General features: G+C 40.4%; 1 protein-coding gene across 2 annotated transcripts in view; it reads left to right on the top strand.

Moving 5' to 3' along the window:
- Positions 1-19,586, top strand: part of GRAMD2B (GRAM domain containing 2B) — a 61,593-nt gene that overhangs the window by 39,072 nt on the left and 2,935 nt on the right. For both annotated transcript variants that reach the window (XM_063128595.1, XM_063128596.1), the window contains exons 2-13: positions 1,343-1,465; positions 4,288-4,375; positions 5,658-5,724; positions 6,306-6,409; positions 9,794-9,889; positions 11,484-11,555; positions 11,662-11,742; positions 13,297-13,408; positions 14,847-14,969; positions 15,836-15,923; positions 16,781-16,885; positions 19,403-19,496. In XM_063128595.1, the coding sequence (XP_062984665.1) occupies positions 1,343-1,465; positions 4,288-4,375; positions 5,658-5,724; positions 6,306-6,409; positions 9,794-9,889; positions 11,484-11,555; positions 11,662-11,742; positions 13,297-13,408; positions 14,847-14,969; positions 15,836-15,923; positions 16,781-16,885; positions 19,403-19,496 (1,153 nt within the window). The remainder of the gene's footprint in view (positions 1-1,342; positions 1,466-4,287; positions 4,376-5,657; positions 5,725-6,305; positions 6,410-9,793; positions 9,890-11,483; positions 11,556-11,661; positions 11,743-13,296; positions 13,409-14,846; positions 14,970-15,835; positions 15,924-16,780; positions 16,886-19,402; positions 19,497-19,586) is intronic.

Genomic DNA, 19,586 nt, shown 5'->3' with positions numbered 1-19,586 from the left:
TGGAGAATTGTAAATGGCAGCTCATGTTGCTCAGAACAGATACAATATTTGCTTCCTCCACTAGCAAAACAAAGTCCTCTTATTTCAACATGCCAAGTAGCTTCCTTTATTTGCCTTTTGACAAGGTGTTTTACCTTCATCCTGCTTGTGTTGGCAATATTCACAAAAAACTCTGAAATGTTGTATATACAGATGGACACAATAGTCTCTCTATTATGATAGTGCCTTATGGTTCCTAAGGCTATCATCCCAGGGCCGGCCCTACCATGTAGCAGGGTAAAGTGACCTGCGGTAGGCAGCATCATATGGTGGCCACTGATGAATCACCCAAAAGGGGGCAAAGAGGGAAGCTCTTCCCTCTGATCTTCATCTTTAAACCAGACTTCAAATAGAGGTAATCTTCAAAATTGAGGACAGTCCTCTGGCAACCCTTCAAATAGAGGACTGTTCTCTGTAAAAGAAATCACTTGGCCACAGTACAGGGGGCAGATGAAGGCAGGGCTGGAATTCTAGCCCAAGAAGAAGGTTGGTCCCCACAGACAATAGGAGGACACTCTTATCATTCATTGTTGAGCACCAAACATACACAGGGCATTCCGGAATAGTCAATTTAATTGTTTAGATGTAATAATGTTTTGATTTAAAAAAAAAACACTGAAATTTCATTTTCTAAACATTTGTATTGTGTTTTTTTATTAACCTAAGTTTTTAAATACTGAGACTCCAAGATAATGGTAACTGGGTAGTCTAGGCCCACCCTTTAAAATAATTAGGTAAGCTGGAGGGACCATGGGCCCAGGCTGAATTCCACTACTGGAGGAAGGTAGAAAATGGTGTCAGAATGATGTATTGGACTGCAATTTCCATCATGCTGAGACAGCTTGACTCCTGGCATGCTGGCCGTAGATGATGGGATTTGCAACCCAACCGGAGAACACCGAGTTGGGGAAGGCTGGTATAATCAATTCAATGTTAACGCCATTGGTTTCAGATGCAGACATCTGACTGTTATTACACATAAATAAAATTTCAGTTGATGTGCAAGCTTAGCCCTGGGGCAGGAGCTGGTGCATCTCATAGGGAAGATATAAGCAAGTTCAACTTTCCATTTTTCGAAAGTATATGCAAAGGTGCTTCTGGTTTTCCACCTCTGACAGGACATAACATCTGAGGTCACTCTAATTCTAGGAACTGGTTTTGTTTGCCTTGTTAAGCTTCTGCTTTTAAAATGTAGAAAGCTAGACTATACCAGTACAGGTTGGAATTGGCAACTGGAATATGGGCAGTTAGACAGTGATTTTATCTCTTGTTAGATCTAAGAAACAGCACTACTTTCTTGCAGTTCAGAGACAGAAAATGGAGCAGAAGAAAAGAGGAAGACTGGAAAACCATCCCCTGGGGTGTCACAGAGACTACCTAGTGATATTGAGTGTTATGAAGACCAGAAGAAAGTTTCAACTTCACGGTAATAAAGCATCGAAATAGCAGAAACTTTTAAACTGTTAAAACTCTGACAGAGGAAGTTATTAGAAGCATGACTATATTGTTATAGGGATTTAAGTAAGACATAACTAATTTAAGTCCCATTCATTTCAATGGTTTGTCTCTAAGTAGGACTTGTGTTGGATTTACCTTTTGAATCAGCAACCCTCACTTACATAAGGCCTTGAGTTACTCCCTAGCCAAAGCATGGGAAACATACTGACTGCAGGTTATGTAGGTGTTCCCCAGCCTCCTACTCTTCTCCCAAGGAGCTGATCAGAGATAAGAGGTTTTCCTTGGTGCAAATATTTTTCCTGCCATCTTATCTCTGATCAGCACACATACCATGCTCCAATCAGGATTTATTTATTTGTTTTATAAAAGGCAGCCTAATTCCTGCATGGAGGGGCATTTTGGTGGTGGGGAGGGTCATTGCTGGAGAGGGAAGGGTTAACTGTTCCCCCCCTTGCCCCGGCCGATGCTGCAGCCACCTTTGAGAAACCACAGTGGCTGTGCTGCAATCAGGCTTTTTAAAAGCCTCCATTGGTGCTCCAATGGTCACATGGTGGCATTTCCAGGGAAGGGGTTGCTGCTAGGCAGGGAAGAGCTAATCCTCCTCTTTGCAAACACTACAAGTCCCCTTGAAAAATCATTCTGCATTCTGTTATCAGGCTTTGAACACACCTCCATTGGTGCAAATGGAGACTTTTAAAAAACCTGATTCCCACATGGAGCGGGTGGAGGAGTGAGGAGTGTCTGTTGTGTCCGCATGTTCCGTGTGTGTCCTGTTTGTATGTGTTACGGGTGAAAATGGATGTGCATGTGTGAATGAATGGATGTTTGTGTATGAGCGGGTAGTGTGTGTGACCCAGTTTGCATGATATGGCAGGCTATTGTGGGTTAAATTTCTCATGACAAGCTGCAATGTGTGGGCATCATTTTGAATATACAATCCCTGACTGGGGTGATCAGGGGTTACACAGTGTCATGTGAATCAGCTACCATGAGTTATTCAAGGGTTAAACAACCTTGGGACAAGGTAAGATACAGTCAGGTTACACCTATATACACCAATTGCTGGGGAACATGGGTGGGAGGGTGCTGTTGCACCATGACCTGCTAATGAGTTCCTGGTCAACAGCTGTTTGGCCACTGTGTGAACAAAGTGCTGGACTGGATGGACCATGGCTCTTCTTATGTTCTTATTAATGTTGCCTGTGAAAAGGGGAAAGTCTTTAGTCATCAGCTTAGCTTAACATGGTGTCTAGTCTGTCCAGTACATTGTAACCCAAGTTGTACTTCCATACTGATAACCTTACAATGCATAATTTACATGTTAAACAATCCTTGCATAACCCTCAATAGATGGGGTGCATTTATGTGTGAATCAAGTCTGGCTAATCATGTCAAGGGGTCACATGCCACAAGCAGGATGCTAGTATGTGCCCTGTGACATGCTTGTATAGAACCAATAGGCATTAAAAAAATCCTTATGTTCTATAAACAGTGGAGTTCCCCCATCCCAAATTATCCACAGGGGCCTGCCTGTTTCTTTCTTTCTTTCTTTCTTTCTCTCTCTCTCTCTCTCTCTCTCTCTCTCTCTCTCTTCTCCTCTTCCTCCGTCTCAATTATAGACAGACGTTGTGTGCGCATTCATCCCGTTCCCCATTCATTTTCCCATCCTTTCCTGTGTATCTGTATGGGATAGACATGCAGCCAAATCCTTCATTATTCTGTCCACATGATGAGTGGAGCAGCTAGTTTTGTTTTCCTCCACTTGAGATAGATTCCCAGCTGAACAACAGGGCATAACAGAAGTGATTGCCGTGCTTCATTAGCCTGCATCTCAATAAGGCAACATTGTCAATTAATTAGGGGTTTGGACAGGGTACAGTCAAGTTACTCCTGGGAATCCACATGTCGTTCTCAGGGTGCTTCCATCCGCCCCCAGTGCACCCCGAAAACGATCGTGTAACTCGCCTGTAAAAGAGCCGAGGAAGAAGCGTCTTTGCCAGCACCGGCGCCACCCAACTCCCTCCTCGCCGGCTGGGACGGAGAGCTCGGGGGAAGAAGGCGGGGTGGAGAGCTTCTTCCGCTCTCCACCCGGCCTTCTTCTGCCGAGCTCTCCAAGCCGGCTGGCGAGGAGGGAGTTGGGTGGCGCCGGTGGCGGCGGCAAGGACGCTTCTTCCTCGGCTCTTTTACAGGCGAGTTACACGATCGTTTTCGGGGTGCACTGGGGGCGGATGGAAGCACCCTGAGAACGACGTGTGGATTCGTTGCCTGTGAGAAAGGTAGAGTCTTCAGTCATCAGCTTGGCATGACATAGTGTACAGCCTGTCCGGTACGCTGTAGCCCATGTTGTACTTCCATGCTATCCTTACAATGCATAATTTACATGTTACTTTTAATACATAGCTAGTAGCCAGGTCTTTCTTTCTCATTTACTCTGAAGTAAGTGCAGGGGCTTGATATGGATCATGACTCTAGAGTCAGGCTAGTGAATTTTAACCACTTGACCTCTACTTTTGCACCTGTAATTTTCATTGCTTAAAGGTGATTCATTTCTTTTACTTAAGAGTAAAAAAAAAAAGCATAATATAGCTCCTAGCTGTATCTTCAAAGTAATATGTTGCTTAGGTCTGAGTGAGACCTAATAATTCAAAGCTTGCAGTGGTAGTAATTTACAAACCTCAAAATAAGTGCATTTGTTCAAGACTTAGCTACTATATTTTGGGCAGGGGGGATCTGCTTTAGTGAACTAGAATAACAAAACAGTACTAAGCATGGGATCTTTCCTTACTCTAGGTCAAAGACAATTGTGGATAATACCTTCTTGGTAACAGATGGCAAAAATGACTCAAAGTCCGAAAGGAAGAAACATGCCTCAAATCAGGTACTGAGGATGCACTTGTTTGGGATTTGTTGAGTAGGAGAACAAAAGTATTGCAAAGAATAGTGGTGAAATAGTAAGGCAAAGCTGACAAGCAACTCCCTCGCCTACTGAATGGGGTGGGGGCAGGATCTAGAAGCATTTTACACTTCTGCTTATTTAACTCATTTTACTCACGGTCGTGAAACAGCAGTCAGGAAGCTAGACAAGAACTTCATTGGCTCCCTTCAACACAAACACTCCACCCAGTTACAACTGAGTCCAATACCATCTAGTGACTGGGATGACCCCCACCTTACACTGCTCTTTTATTCTTTTCCTGAACCAAAGGATCCAGCGCAGGAGCAGGTGTCAAGCGGTTTGGAATGCTGCAACTGTCCCTGTGACACGCCTTTCTCTTCTTAGCCCCACAGCTATACAGCTCAGCACCCTTACCCCCAAATTCTCCCTTCCGCTGCATAAACTATATACTAAAATATTATTGACTCACCCGGCCTACTCCTAATGCCATGAAACAGCAAGCTATTGTGAATTGGTGCATCCATAGGCCTTCCTATTCTCAACAGTAGGGAAGAAAGAGAGTTGAGGCTATTTACCCAGTTTAGGCAAATACGGGGTGTGGGTGGATGTGTGCATCCATGCGTGTGTGTATACACACACACACACACACACACACATGCATGGTTTATATATTATCATTATGCCAAAGTACAAAGAGGGCCCTGTGATATAACTGTGTTCAGGACTAGTGTTGGGCATTTTCACATCCTGGGCAAAGTATCAAAAGATGCACACAAGATATGGGTCTTTTGGACTTCTGTTTCCACTGCCACTGGAATCCATTGCATGGAATGTCATTTGCTTCTTATCAGACCCACAGTCCTTCTATTTCTGAGAAGCATAGGTACTCATTAGCCTAGTTTGCATGATTACCACAGCCCACTGTGGATCATGACTCTAGTGTCGGGCTAGTGAATTTTAACCACTTGATCCCTACTTTTGCACCTGTAATTTTCATTGTGGCATGGAGGGTTGCAGTGTGTGTTGGGGGGCACTGTGAACGTCACCCTGGCTTATTGTGATTTCTGAACCACCCCAATTCAAAAATAGCCCTTGGGTTTTTGTGACATGATCCCCGGTTCCTTCCACTTGCTATTGCAAAAAAAGTGCTCCCAGTTAGCTAATGGTAAGATAGGCACAGGTTGAGAAGTGGCAAGTAGGAATGTAGTCAATAACATGAGTGCAACAATAACCAATATATATTTCCTTGTTTTTTCAACTTTAGTTTAAGTCAAATGCTCACTTTCACAAGCTGTTTCTGGATGTCCCAGTTGATGAACCTTTAAGACAAAGTAAGCTGAATATTTCCCTTTTACTGGTTTTATTATGCTGCATTCTTATAGATTAGATTTTTCATCATACTACCCAATTTTAATGCATTTTCTGCTACAATGATTAGGCGGGGGTGGGGTCTGTTGTTACTTACCATGTTAGTGAGAGATTTTTGACCAATGGTTCATGAACTTAGAAGTCTGATCTTTTGTTGGACTATTCTGGTTCACAACCAAGATGTAATTGCATGATTGCTTTTCCACATAGGATTGTATCCAATGTTAGTCCTATATAAAGTAGCAGACCAATTGAAATTAATGTGGCTTAGATTAACATTGGATACAACCCATAGAATCCAATGGCCATATAGTACTGAGTAGTTTTTTCCTAAATATCAAAATTTAGGTTAATAGAAAACTAGCATGTGATCCAAGACCATCTAGCTTTTGCAAAGTTTCCCATTAATAATATCCTTTAAACTTACAGTGGTGGGTTTTTTTTAAAGGAATTTATCTGGTATGTGTAGATCATATTAAATACATTGCTTGCAGCATTGCACAAGTGCAACAGTTAGATAACATGGTACATGTGACCTTTGTAGATTTCACCTGCGCCCTACAGAAAGAAATCTTATACCAAGGGAAGCTATTCATATCAGAGAACTGGATTTGCTTCCATTCTAAAGTTTTTGGCAAAGACACTAAGGTATGTAAAGTCATAGGGTTTTTTAAAAAAAATTGATTCAGTAGAGTAATGCCTAATTCTTATTTAATATGGATGTCAATGGTGCAAATGTGAATGGAAACAACATGATACACATAGGAATCAAAAATAAGAAAATATTTCATTGTTTCAACTTCCTTAACACTGTCATGTTTCTTAATGGAAGTGATTTCATTTAAAAAGACATGGCAGTGTTTCTTTAGTTAAGGTTGGACAGTAAAAAAAAAAAAAGGCGCATTCTACCATTATAAAGGCGTAATTGGCTGGTCATTCAAACATTCATAAAATAAAAAATGTTTCACCAATCTTCCAGAAATTTACATGTGCCAGAAAGTAATGTAGGTTTTACATACCCTGAAAATTTCAGGAAAATTGGTGAAAGATTGAAGTAAGGAGGGCAGTTTAAAGTAGAAAAAAGCCTCTCAGGCTCACTGTGATTACTGAATTTAGGTTGGCAATTGTTTTATCCATGAAATTTGGAGGAATGAGCCCTTACTCATTAATCCAGTGGTTGTGTCATCATCTCTTCTCCTCCTCCTCCTCCTCCTCCTCCTCCTCCTTCCTTCCTTCTAGTAGGTAGAATACCTTTTCTTTTTTAAAAAAATCCCTTTGGTTGAGTTTTAGTTAATTTTTAATTCAACCTATTAGAGTGAATCATTAAACAAAAAACCTATGGGACTTGTATTGGGCAGCCCCTTGGAAAGGATATAGAACAGCGTTCCCCATCCTGCTGCCCTCCAGGTGTTTGAGATGTTTGTCCCAGCATTCCTGACCATGGGACATACTGACTTCCAATGATGGGAGTTGTAGTCCAACACCTTTGGAGGTTGGGGAAAGGTTGCTCTAAACAAAAAAAATAGAAGTAGTTGGCCCTAAATTGTTCATCATCAGTTTTCCGTAACCCCACAGTCACCTCTGCATATCATATCCTCATGGTTTATCTGCTTTGGGAGAATTTCACTTGCACTTTCTGCCTCCTTAGGGAGGATGTGGCATCAAGGCTTGTGAGACTTGACTCCCAATTTCCCTGCTTTTTGGTGCTTGGCTGAAAACTGTAGAGCCTTAACATTGTTTTGTAAACCGTAGATTTTTTGTTTAATGTAAATTATTATCTGCAGCCCAACTGCTGCTGTGACCCAGATGACTAGCATTTTCAGTTCTAGATGCCCCCCTTTGTACAGGACAAATTAGAAGAAAACAACAAACTATTACTTCCCTCCTGAACTAAAGTTGCATGTATTCACATATAGAACCCGTTGGGTTCAATTGGGCTTATGCCCAAGTATAGGATTGCAGCCTCATGTAGTGCAAGCCTATGCATGTTTACTCAGAAGCAAGCCCCATTTTCTTCAGTGGGACTTACTCTCAGAGAGGTATGATTAGCATGGCTGACCCTACCATGAGGCATAGTGACACAACTGCCTCAGGTGGCAAATACTAGGGGTCACAATGGCAACACCCACAGTTGTTCAACCCTGGCCATTCCCTTCTGTTGGAGGACAGAACTGTGTGTGCCCCACAGCCTCTACTGCACCCACTAAGCCAACTTGCTGTCCTTGGGTATCCCATTGCTAATGTTGAGGTAAGATTTGACTGCAGACCAGTTGGCTTCATGGAATAAAGGGACAGCACCTTGTCCTGTGCCTCAGGCAGCAAAATGTCTTGGGCTGGCCCTAGAGTTTAAGACTGCAGCATTAAATGTTTCCTGAAAGCCCAGCACTGAGAAGCAGTTGCAAGTTCCTTATTAAGAGAAAATAGGAATAGAAAATAGGAATAATAGAAAGTGCCCTAAGTCACAATTTTCATAACAAGAACCCTTGGAACTATTTATTTCATTGTAACGTTATTAAGAGGGTCATAAAACTGTGGGGTGCTTCGCATCTTGTAGCTGAAACATGACTCCATTGACTCCATGGAACATTGTGCTTTGTTCAGAGTAGTCTTTAGTATCAACATGTTTGCTAATACTTCTATTTTATTGCATTTCTAATTTCTCTTTTTTGAATTTTTGGAAATGTCATAACTGGGTTTTTAAGGGAAATAAATGCTACAACACTGAGTATTTTTGTAACTTAGACTAACGTGTTTAAAACCATTATCTCCTGTTTGGTTTCAAATGAAACAGACAACCCACAACAAACACTGTTCACAAGTTTGGTGTCTTTATTAGGACAGATGGAAACTTCAAAATTTTTAAGCTTCATGAAAATAACTGCCATCTATTTAACACATTTTATTATTTCTGTCATAACATAGTATAGCCAATAAATTGGCACTCACACCCAAACATAAGTACAAAAAGAGGAACATGTTTTAGAGAGCAATCCTATGGCCCCTAGAGATGGTCGGGGCAGGGGGAGATAGGATACTTTGGTTTCCTGGATTGAAGATCAGAGACAGCGCTTTGTCCTTGAATCCAGAAGTTCAAGTTCCCCGCCCTTCCCCCTTGCAGCTAGCGCAGAGAGAACTGGGCCAGCTGCCTCTATGAGCTTGCAAGCTTGAGTTTGGAGAGAAGAAAAAGGGCACAGTTCTATGGGTGGGGAAAGGAAGAGGCCAGGGCAGCTGGCTTACGAAGAATCCTCAAGCTTCCCCCACCTCCTTTCCTCCCATTCCTGCAGAGCCTCAGCTACATGAGCAAAATCACCTGTTTAGCAAAAATGCAGGGCACGAGGAGCACAGAGGCGATGATCACATCTGCATTCCTTCTGCCCTGCATAAGATGACTGACAGCCTCCAAATATGGAAGCTGATGGATGTCCAGATAGGTTTGCGCCCTTAGTTTATCTGAAAGTGTCTAGGTATCATCAAAGCAGAAACTGTATTGCAAGTAGTCCATGCAAAAATCCACTGACTCACAACAGCTATTTCTAAGTAACCATAAAGATTATAGAAATTAATCCCATACACACTTACCTGGGAGAAATCCCATACACACTTACCTGGGAGCAAATCCGATGGAAACAGTATCTGTTACTTCTGAGTAGATTTACACAGGATTGCCCTGTAAGTTGTTATTTTAACACTCTAATGCAGGGGTGTTGAACCAGTTTCACCTTGAGGTTCAAATTCTGTTTCCAAGAAGCTCTTGGGGGCTACACTGCTGGGGCCAAATGCCAGAAATGTCAGAATATTTAGCACTTACTGCTAGTAACTAAACCTTTAGAATGTCTCTTCTTTTATAATGGGGGTGGGGGTGGGGGTGGGGGGTGAGAGGCACAAAAGCCAGGAATCCTCAAAATGATCCATGGTTGGGGGGGGGGAAGGGGTGAGGCAAGGGAAGGGAGAAGTCCATCTGGAGGGCCAGATGGGCTCCTGGGCCTGAGGTTCTGCACGTCTGCTCTAATGAGTGATATGATCTCATTTCAGATTATTATACCTGTGCTCTCCGTAACACAACTAAAGAAAACTAAAACTGCCCTTCTAGTGCCAAATGCTCTGGTTATAACAACAGCTTCTGATAGGGTAAGTTCTCATTTAGCACCTTTTAATTTCCCATTTTGTTTCATTTTGTCCTATCCTTTCTATGTTCCCTTTCTTTAAGATTTCTTCTGTCAATTGTCTGTTCTGTTCCTTATTGATGTTTTTTATTATTTTTATTTATTTGATTTAGTACTTTGAATTTCTTCAAAAAAAGAAATTCTGGATATAACTACTACTACTACTTTTTAATTCTCCTCATATCCTGTGTTTTCACCTGTACCTTAGCCCAGTACCGTACACTCTCAGGCCCCTATCTGAAATGCTAACTCTGAAAAGATTAGCGAGGGGAAAGATTGAGCCAGAAGATGCTGAACAGAGGCATCTAAAGTTAATGCAGTGGGAAGATTGATATTTGGAATATTTTCTTCATAATGTAGGAAGAAGCAACCAAGAGCCCCTGGACCAATCTAGTCACCTGAGACTTGCCCTCTGCAGTTGTCAAATCTGGATCTATGGTTTTCAGGGTATATGGCCAGAGTGATGGCTACATCCTTGGGGCTTGCAAATACGCCACTTAGATCAGTGACAATGGAAATACAGGCCTACCATATTCTACTCCCTCATCAAAGTCCCTCCAGGAAATCTAGCTGTTGACCAGGCTTATATGTGATTGCATCCATTGAACTGGAACAACCCAGTAGTGGCCGATTTATAGGTTGAGCTCAATATTGACAGCAGCATGTGCTGCTGCTTCTTGCTTCCACGTCAGGGATTGAAGCAATCGGAGAGAAAGCTGCAACCCCTGAGAGCTGTACTGCAGCTTTGGAGCCAAAGGGAGAGCTGTTTAGTGATACCAGTCAATACTGACACAAGGGGGGAAAGATACTGGAAAGGGGCAACATGGATTCTGAAGGGGCAGCTCTGTCTTGCATGTTAAACCATTCCAAACAGGAGTATAACTGTGATTTATGTTCGTGCTCTGTTTTTAAACATATATATGTTTAGGATTGCTGCCTTAATTAATATTAAAGTTCTGTTCTTTAACTTAATTGCAGTCTCTAGGTGCTGTTAAAAATGCATTCCCACCCCCACAAATGGAGAACATAGGATGCCTTCCAGATATATCTTGTTGAAATGGGTCTTGCACACGTAGAAAGGTTTTCTTTTAACAGCTGTAGGACAGGAAATCGGCAAAAGGTTTTCCCAGCATGAAAATGTAGTAAGGGAAAGAAACTTCACCTGTTGAATTTCATGCTTGTTCAACTATTAAAGATGAAGGATCAGTGTCAGGAGAAAGGAGGCAACCATACATACCAGGATGAAAAAGAAGGGCTTTAAGGATTCCAAAAGTAAATGAGCGAGTAAACATATCTCAATATAAAAGGGCAAAGGGTGACATAAAGGAATGCTTGACCCAAGATAGCCAATCCAGAGAGTCTTGTATAAGCTTGAACAAGAATTATCAAGATCTATGATAAGAAGTAGCTTACTGCATTATACTGCATGCAGTGCCTTTTTAGATAACTCAGGTCCTTAGAAGTAACTGTTAAACCAGATGTATACCAATACTATGTAAGGCAAGCTCTGGCAATTTACCATGGTTTTAATGAATAATTACTGGCAATTTTCTTTTCAGTATATATTCGGCTCCTTTCTGTCAAGGGACACCGCTTACAAACTATTAAAATCTGTTTGTCGGCATATAGAGGTGAGTTACAATTATCTTTAGATGTGTCTATGTGTGTGTGTGTGTGTGCGGGCATGCTTAGTATTACTCATTTATCTAACTGTTTAATTTAAAACTGTGTTTTCAGGATGTCAGTGTTGGCAGCAGTCCCAATCTTCCTTCTCCAGAAAATAGTTTCAGGAATCATCGTCCTACAACCTTACCTCTGGCAAGTCTGGTTTTATAACAAAATGAATAGTGAAATACTAATGATGGATAACATAGAATTAGCATAAACACTGATAATTTTCAATTTAAAAAATTATGTTATTATTATGACTGCATTCACATGTAATGAGAACACACTGCAGTGACCTCAGGCTTATGCACTCTTCCATTCCTCTGAGGCAATGACATAAGGATTTCAGAGGGTCTTGCTTTTATTTCATGGTAAATACATTTTAGACTAATCGGTCCTTGTCCTGATGTTGAAACCTGGGCCCAATCTACATGGAAACACTTTCAGAAGCGTTTTCTGGTTTCTTCCAGATTTTCATGAAATCACTTTGGTTTGTCAGCAGCACATGAAGCAGGAAAAGTGGAGTATACACTATGTAAGAGCCCACTTTCATAGGTCAAGCAGCACTTGAAGCTGCCATACTTCGAGGTTGGGTGGATGGAGCAAGTAGAACTGAATGTCATCGATTGCATAGGTGCTGCTCAGCAAATGAGAGGGGCTTGTTTCCCACCCCTGTATGTGTGAATTTGACCAGTATTTGGGGATCTATAAGAAATTCATAGTTCAAACCTCATCATGGACAATCTCTTGATTGTGTGTGTGCATGTAGGTACACACCGGACTTGAAATCATTCTGATTATTTAAAACTCCCTGCAGTGGATTAGCACACAAAAGCCTATCTATGCACTTACTCATATAAGTTACTGTGGCCCTCTGTAGAAACTATGTGTAATAATTTTTCATGGATTCAGATGTGGCATATCAAGTATGTTTTTCTCTGTTGCATGCTACTGTAAATGGTCCCTTGTTCTACACCTCCCTTAAATGAGCTAATCAGTGTTTATATAATTTTGTATGGTAGATCACGTTTTGGGTAGTTAAGTTTGTTTTGCCCTTTCCCCAGACATTCAGAATTTTAAGCTTGAGGTTAAGTGAGTTTCTTTATTTGTATAAGCTTGGAGTTTTGTTCACATTTTATAGGTTTGCAACATTTATTCATAATGTTCAGTCTCTATGCTAAATGAGCAGAGGGCTGCAGTTTTATGGTAGATCTCTAACAACTGCTTAGATATAGGCTTGCTGCTTCTTCAGATTAAACAGCACTTACTGGTCTCTGTACTAAGCGGTTAAATAACATCTGATCAAGCCCCAGTATTGTGTCCCAATATATTCCAAGAATTTGAAATAAATTATATTATTTGCAGACTATATTAGTTTGAGAAAGTACTCACTTGATGAAGTTTATCTTTTTACCTTTCTTGGACTGTAACCTAGAACTTCCACTTTCAGTTCTAGTCTTCTATCTACTGCACCACGTTGCCTCAGATACACTAAGAATGCAATTCTACATCCACTTACCTGGACATAAGCCCCATTGAATTAAGTGAGGCTTACTTCTGAGTAGACATATCGGATTGCACCATGAATGTCTGTTATATAGTGCTGGTGGCAATCGCAATTACTGAGGGCATCTGGGGATGGTGGTAATATCTAATAGACTCTTAATTATTAAGTGTCATTTTTGATACTTTGACCCTTTTCAGGATTTCAATGAAGATTTTTCTGAACTAGATGGCATCATCCACCAGCGCAGACGGGAGATGGAAGAATCGAGCAGCACTGGTTCTCAGACTCCAGAACTTGAACATTTCCAAGGTTGGATAATGACCTCTTTTGAGGCTATGTAGACTAAAGCCTTTTTGTCTATGCATTTAGAATGCCTTCCCCAAAAGTGGGGAATGCCATTGTTGTGTTTGCATTACTTCTTCAATGTGCAAAGAGTTTTATATTCTCTATATTTGTTGTTTTCACAATGTAGCTATGAGGTATGTCCATATAATGCCTGGTTTTTATTTTTATTCTCCTAGTTTGAAACAGATTGGTACTTGTCCAAGAGAATTCATAGCTTAGTCCTAACATCCTCTATGCAAAATCACACTGCCAATGAAGCATGAGCTATTCACTGGCATCAAGGGAACATAATTGCATGAAGCCTTGTCTTGAGGCTTCAGTTTCATTCGTCAAGTCCTTATGGCAAATCAAAGTATTTATTATCCACATATTCATGCTTCCCTTGAGCAGCCTGAAATCACCACTTTTAACCATCTCCTCCCATTTCCCACTGTCTCTTACCAAATGTTCAGAATCTAGATAAACTGTTTTGAGCTTTTCTGCATGAAGCATTTATTGTGCACTTGTCATTCCCTACGAGCTCCCCAGAGAGGTCCGCCTGGCGCCTACACTGTACTGCTTTCGTCGCCAGCTGAAGACCTTTTTATTCACTCAGTATTTTAACACTTAATTTTAACTTAAATTTAAATTTTACTGTTTTAACACTGTATTTTAATCTTATATCAATTTTGCTGCGTGGTTTCATCCTGGTTGCGCTTTTTATACTGTATTTCAAAATTGTGCTTTTAACCTGTTGGTTGTTTTATTGTGGTTTTAATTTTTGTGAACCGCCCAGAGAGCTTCGGCTATTGGGCGGTATAAAAATGTAATAAATAAATAAATAAATAAATACTCAAAGTACTTTAGACGATGTCATGACCCTCTAGTTTTGCTTCTGTGTGTAAAGAGCACTTTCAGCGAGGTTTTTTTAGAACAACAAAAGTGTGGTATATAATTGTAAAAGCAAAAGAAAGCATTTTTTTATTTCTGTCTTTATGCTATGCTGCTATACCACAGTGTCACCTAGAGGTTATGTAGTGGAAAAATCAGAAAGGAAAAGCTCTTTGTGTAGTGTTTGGATTTCAAATCTGTAAAACGGAAGTAAAAACAGTGGATTAACAGCTGATTAATAACCTTGTGTAGAAAAGCTCTTTGTCTCCTTAGAATACTGTTATTCTAAATACTAAAATGCAATTGGCATTTGAAATACTAAAATGTTAACCTGACCATTAAGCATCTGTTCCTCAATTCTTACAGCTACAAAAATCCCATCGTTATGCAAGGCACATCCTACTGAAATGAGGCAAAACTCACATTAACATTAATGTAGCTTGATTGAGTTCCACAGAGTTGTGCAGTCTTAAGTTGTTAATAAAGTTCTATGTACTTCTGCTTTTAGTTTAAAAATCTTGTTCTCCAACAGATTACCGTGTTGCTGAGACCCAAACTCTTCTGAAAGCCTCCAAGATGGAAACAAAGCCTGGCCATACAGATGCACGGTCTCAATGTTTGTGTGATGATAATGTCAGGAATGTTTCAAGAAATGGTAAGTAAACCAAATCCGCATTTGTAGATGGTGCTGGAGCTAGGCTAATATAGCCAGGTGAGGTTAGGTTCCTACAACAATAATAATAATAACAACAGCAGCAGCAGCAGCAACCAGGAAATTCTTGAATCTGTAAAAGACAGCATGACCTGGCAAAGCCTGTCATGTCCATCTAGAAAAGCTGCCACAAGTGATAAAGAAATATTATAATAACAATAATTAATAATAATAATAATAATAATAATAATAATAATAATAATAATAATAATAATAAGATAACAGGCTCGATCCAGGATCTGCTTTCTGTTGACAAAGGCTGTTTTGCACTTTCCTTTGCTTTACAGCTGGAAGTCTGCATATGCCACCAGATCTTGTTTAAGCAGATTCTGCATTGCATTGCAGGATTACAGCCTTGTGTAGTTCTAGAATTCGTCTCTTTGCCCCACTGTTCTGACTACAGCTCCATTCAAATCAGTTTAAACTTTGGAGTTCTATCTCCCATATGGCTGAGAACATGAGCTCACTAATTTATTAATCACATATTTAAGCTGTAGATTTTAATCAAGGCTTCCTGAGGTGTAAACGTGTCCAGCACTGATGGCATTACTGTCAGCAACGTGCTCAGTAGGGTTAACATATATTATATTCGTGTTTCATAGTAGACAAAGCCTGTTAACCTTCATTAAGTGGTGTCAAAACATAACCTGCATTAACATATTGGAATATTTTTAATTAGTGAGAAAAACAACAACAATCAACGTATATTTGTTTGGCAGTTCTAGTCTCCCACCATGTGTTTAGTTGTGGCATTTTCCAATTTTTCAAAGTCTAGGTTGGTGATCATAAATATTTTGTTCATCTCCTAGTTCCTCCTGGAGTCCTTGGATTCTTCTACAGAGTGAATTACCATAGGTCTTTGTCTGTGAATCACATTCTTATTCTCTATGCAATTCTGTAAGTATATATAACCCATTTCCCCAAACTATAAGGCTTAAAAGCAAAGCTCAAGGCATCTTCCCTGGGGCTGAATGGGTATTAATCTAGTATTAATCAGAAAGCTGGACTTCCTGTGGTGAAATAAATAGCTTACACATTCCTTTTTCTTATTTTCTGCACACCCATAAGGACCTGAATATGTTCCACAGGAAAATGGAGAGAGAGAGGAATGTGACCTTTATAAACTCCTCAGAGTTGTTATGTACTTTTCCAAAAAGCATTTTGCCAAACTCCCAGATGCTAACTAAAAGAAGATTGATAGATATGTTCAAGGATTATTGTCAAATTGGGGCAGCCAGCAATGTCACAACCCAAGCTGCAGATATGTGGCTTGGTGGAGCAGAGAGTAGTGGAACATCATGGAGTAAATCATGCTGCATTGTGCAGTGATATCTAATGGCTTCCTGGCTGCAGCATGCAGTGGGAAGATAAGCACATGGACTCTTCAAAACTTTAGGAGATTGTAAAGGGTAAAGCTCTGGTTGAGTTTATATGGTCAAAGGGCCACCTAAATTTGTTTTCCTTATTTGTAGCATGTGGGATTTTTTTCTATTATTTCTGTTAAGCCTACATGAGGGAAAATATCTCCAACCTTATTCCAAAGGTCCCTTTGCATGGCTTTGCTGTCTTAAATTGAAGCATGCCAACTTAACTGGGATGGAGATTTGATGGTTGAATTCTTAATGGTTTTACATCGCTTCATTAATATAACAACAACCTAGGTATCTTAATATGTTTCCATATCAACAAATACATCCCTGTGATGTACAGCAATCACACATGAATGTTTGTTTCCCACCACATTTCTCTTGCAGGGTTTGTGTACTCATTTGCTCTACATTCTACATGAGATATAAAATCCACATGCTGGAAGAGCAAGTTGGTTCCATGGCTTCAGTTGTGGATTCACGTATTAATGAGTAAGTGTGCATATCGTTTTTGTTGGAACCTTCTGCATCTTCCATTTTTTATGATTATATCATTACTCTTTCTCTCTGTCTTTCTCTGTTTTTTACACTTAATGAACCTGTTCAGACAACACACTAAGCCATGGTTAGGCAACTAAGGCTTTTGCAGCAAATGGTTAGTGAGTGTGTTTAAACCATGGTTACATACCCACAATAGTTAGGAATGGTTCACATGACACACTAAGAGGATCATCAGACAGGGAAAATCACGGTTCCCTACTATCGTTTCTCCCCCTCCCCTTCTGTCACACAGTACTTCCTCTTAGCCACGGAGGAGAAAGAGGAAGTAAACAAAGACTGTGTGGCCTATTCAGTGGGCGTTTTCATTGTGCCACTTTTCCTGCACATAGAAGGAGATTGCGGCAAATTTCACTTCTGAAAATAAATTGGACTCACCGGGTCTTATTTTGTGATTGAAAGAAGGCCAGAAGGAGCGGGAGATGCATGGGAGGCAGACAGCATCACCGATAAAAAACTGTGAGTGGGCAGTAACGAGCATATGATAAAACACTCATCTGATGACACTCTAAGCCATAATGTATAGCTGAAAATGCTTAACCACTGTGGTTTAGTGTGTCTTCTAAACAGGGTCATAGAGGCTTCCTCCCCCACATCAGCCTTCTAAAAATAATCATTTTTAATGCACACATTAATGGCTTTTCTCATTTTGCAAGCCTCAAAGAGACAAACCTCATACCACAAAGTTATTGAGATCACACCATTAACCAATGGAGCTAGTTTTTAAAAATGCATGCTTCTTCCCAACCCTAAGTCCCTAAGTGATTATCTTTTTGTTTCCTTAGTGAAAGAGCTTTTAATTCATGATTGAGAAGAAGCATATGCAAACATGAAATGAAACACTTCAAAATCTAGAAAGCAAAAACTATATGAAGCTGGGTCCAAACTTGAGAGATGTTTATTTTATTTTATTTTTTGCATATTTACCTTTGGCATCTCTACCCTGTTGAGAAATGTACAGTTGGACATGGTATAAAAGGGGGTTGCCAGATTTTTACTGCTTCTCCTTCTGTGCCTTTTACAAGCACCCACACATGAAGAAATGTAGCATGTGGATCTTTTCCTGGCATCAAGATAGAATGATGGGGACATATCTGTCTGCTAAATTTCTGCAGGCCAGGCTACTGCTGAAGCCACAGAAACGGAAGCAGTGTTTTTTTAAAAAAAATCTAAAATATTTGATATTGTGCAGAATGCAGTTTTATCCAGTTACGTTTATGCAATTTCAGCAGATAGTTAATAGAAAAACACTGTGCCAAACACAGATTGTAGCAACCTTAATGGAAAGCAATTTATACAAATTCAGAACCTGCCATTGAGGGCTTCCTAAGACAGTTTGCTGGCTAAAGTAATGGAGAAAATGGCACCTCTGTCTATTCCATGCGTAGAAGCTAACTGGATTGGCCTTTGAATCCCCACCACACCTGAAGACCGTAGACTAGCTTGGGGAGGTGGAGCAAGACAGGGCAGGCTGTCTTTTTCCTCCATCTGTTCCTACCCCTCAGCATTTGCTGCCTGAGGCAGCTGTTTCACTCTGCCTAATGGTGAGGCTGGCCCTGCCACCATTTGTGAGTACTAGCACCTCCACATCATGCCTTTTGCTCCAGTACTGCAATGTATATGGTAATGGGGCTCCTTTTGCAGGCTGCCATGATCATTATTAATCATGGCAGTAGCCCCAACCATTCAATTCTGGAGAGCCTGACAGCCTGTCATATTCCCAAAGAGCTTGGATGGACATTCAATTTCAGTGAACTGGGCCCATGTTTCCTTCATCTTTTCCATTACTAAATAAGTAAAATAAATAAATACTAAGAGGCAGTATCCAAGCCAACACAAGCACTAATGTAAGGGTCCTCTGATGCATCAGCAATAGTATCAGAGACCATAAGCCTATATACACAGCTGCTGGGGAACATGGGCAGTAGGGTGCTGTTGCACCTGTGTCCTGCTTGTGGGTTCCTGGTTGACAGCTGTGTGAACAGAGTGTTGGACTAGATGGACCCTTAGTGGACTACATGGACTCAGCACAGCAATTCCTGTGTTCTTAACAACATTCACTGGAAACCCTTTTGTGCCTGCTAATGCTATTAGCATAGTGCTGGAGGTCCCTTACACTAGTGCAACATAATTTACATTAGCATTCATGTCAGCTTGGATACTACCCAAGTTTTCCTGAGCTACAGAGAAGTCAGTTTGGTCTAAATATATACCAATATTAGAACTAAATATGTGACTTGGATATGGATTATCAATAGAAGTATTTTGTCTCAAAATTTCTGTTCTTAAGGATATTAATCTATGATAAAATTGCATTTCCTTCACTGCTGTATTCCTGTACATTCTAATTCTGATTGCTTGCTCCCACTATTCAATAAACTCCAATTATCTAATTCATTTAAATTGTAATTGTCCTCTATCTTCCTTTCCCCACCATATCCTCAATTTCAGACATCCAGTACAAGAAGACTTGGAATCTCCTCTGCATCTTAATGTTGATGGTCTCTGTGAGGAGCTAACAGCTAATCTTATCAAATTGGAAAAGGTGAATACAGAGAATTGATAAACAAATAATGGTTAGGTTTTTTAAAAATACCAAAAGTAGCCATGTCTTGAAAATGCTTGTGGGGGTAAA

The sequence above is a fragment of the Elgaria multicarinata genome, chromosome 6 (assembly GCF_023053635.1).
Source record: "Elgaria multicarinata webbii isolate HBS135686 ecotype San Diego chromosome 6, rElgMul1.1.pri, whole genome shotgun sequence".
Classification (NCBI taxonomy): Eukaryota; Metazoa; Chordata; class Lepidosauria; order Squamata; family Anguidae; genus Elgaria; species Elgaria multicarinata.
The sequence above is the reverse complement of the archived record's forward strand: the minus strand, read 5'-3'. Positions and strand labels throughout refer to the sequence as shown.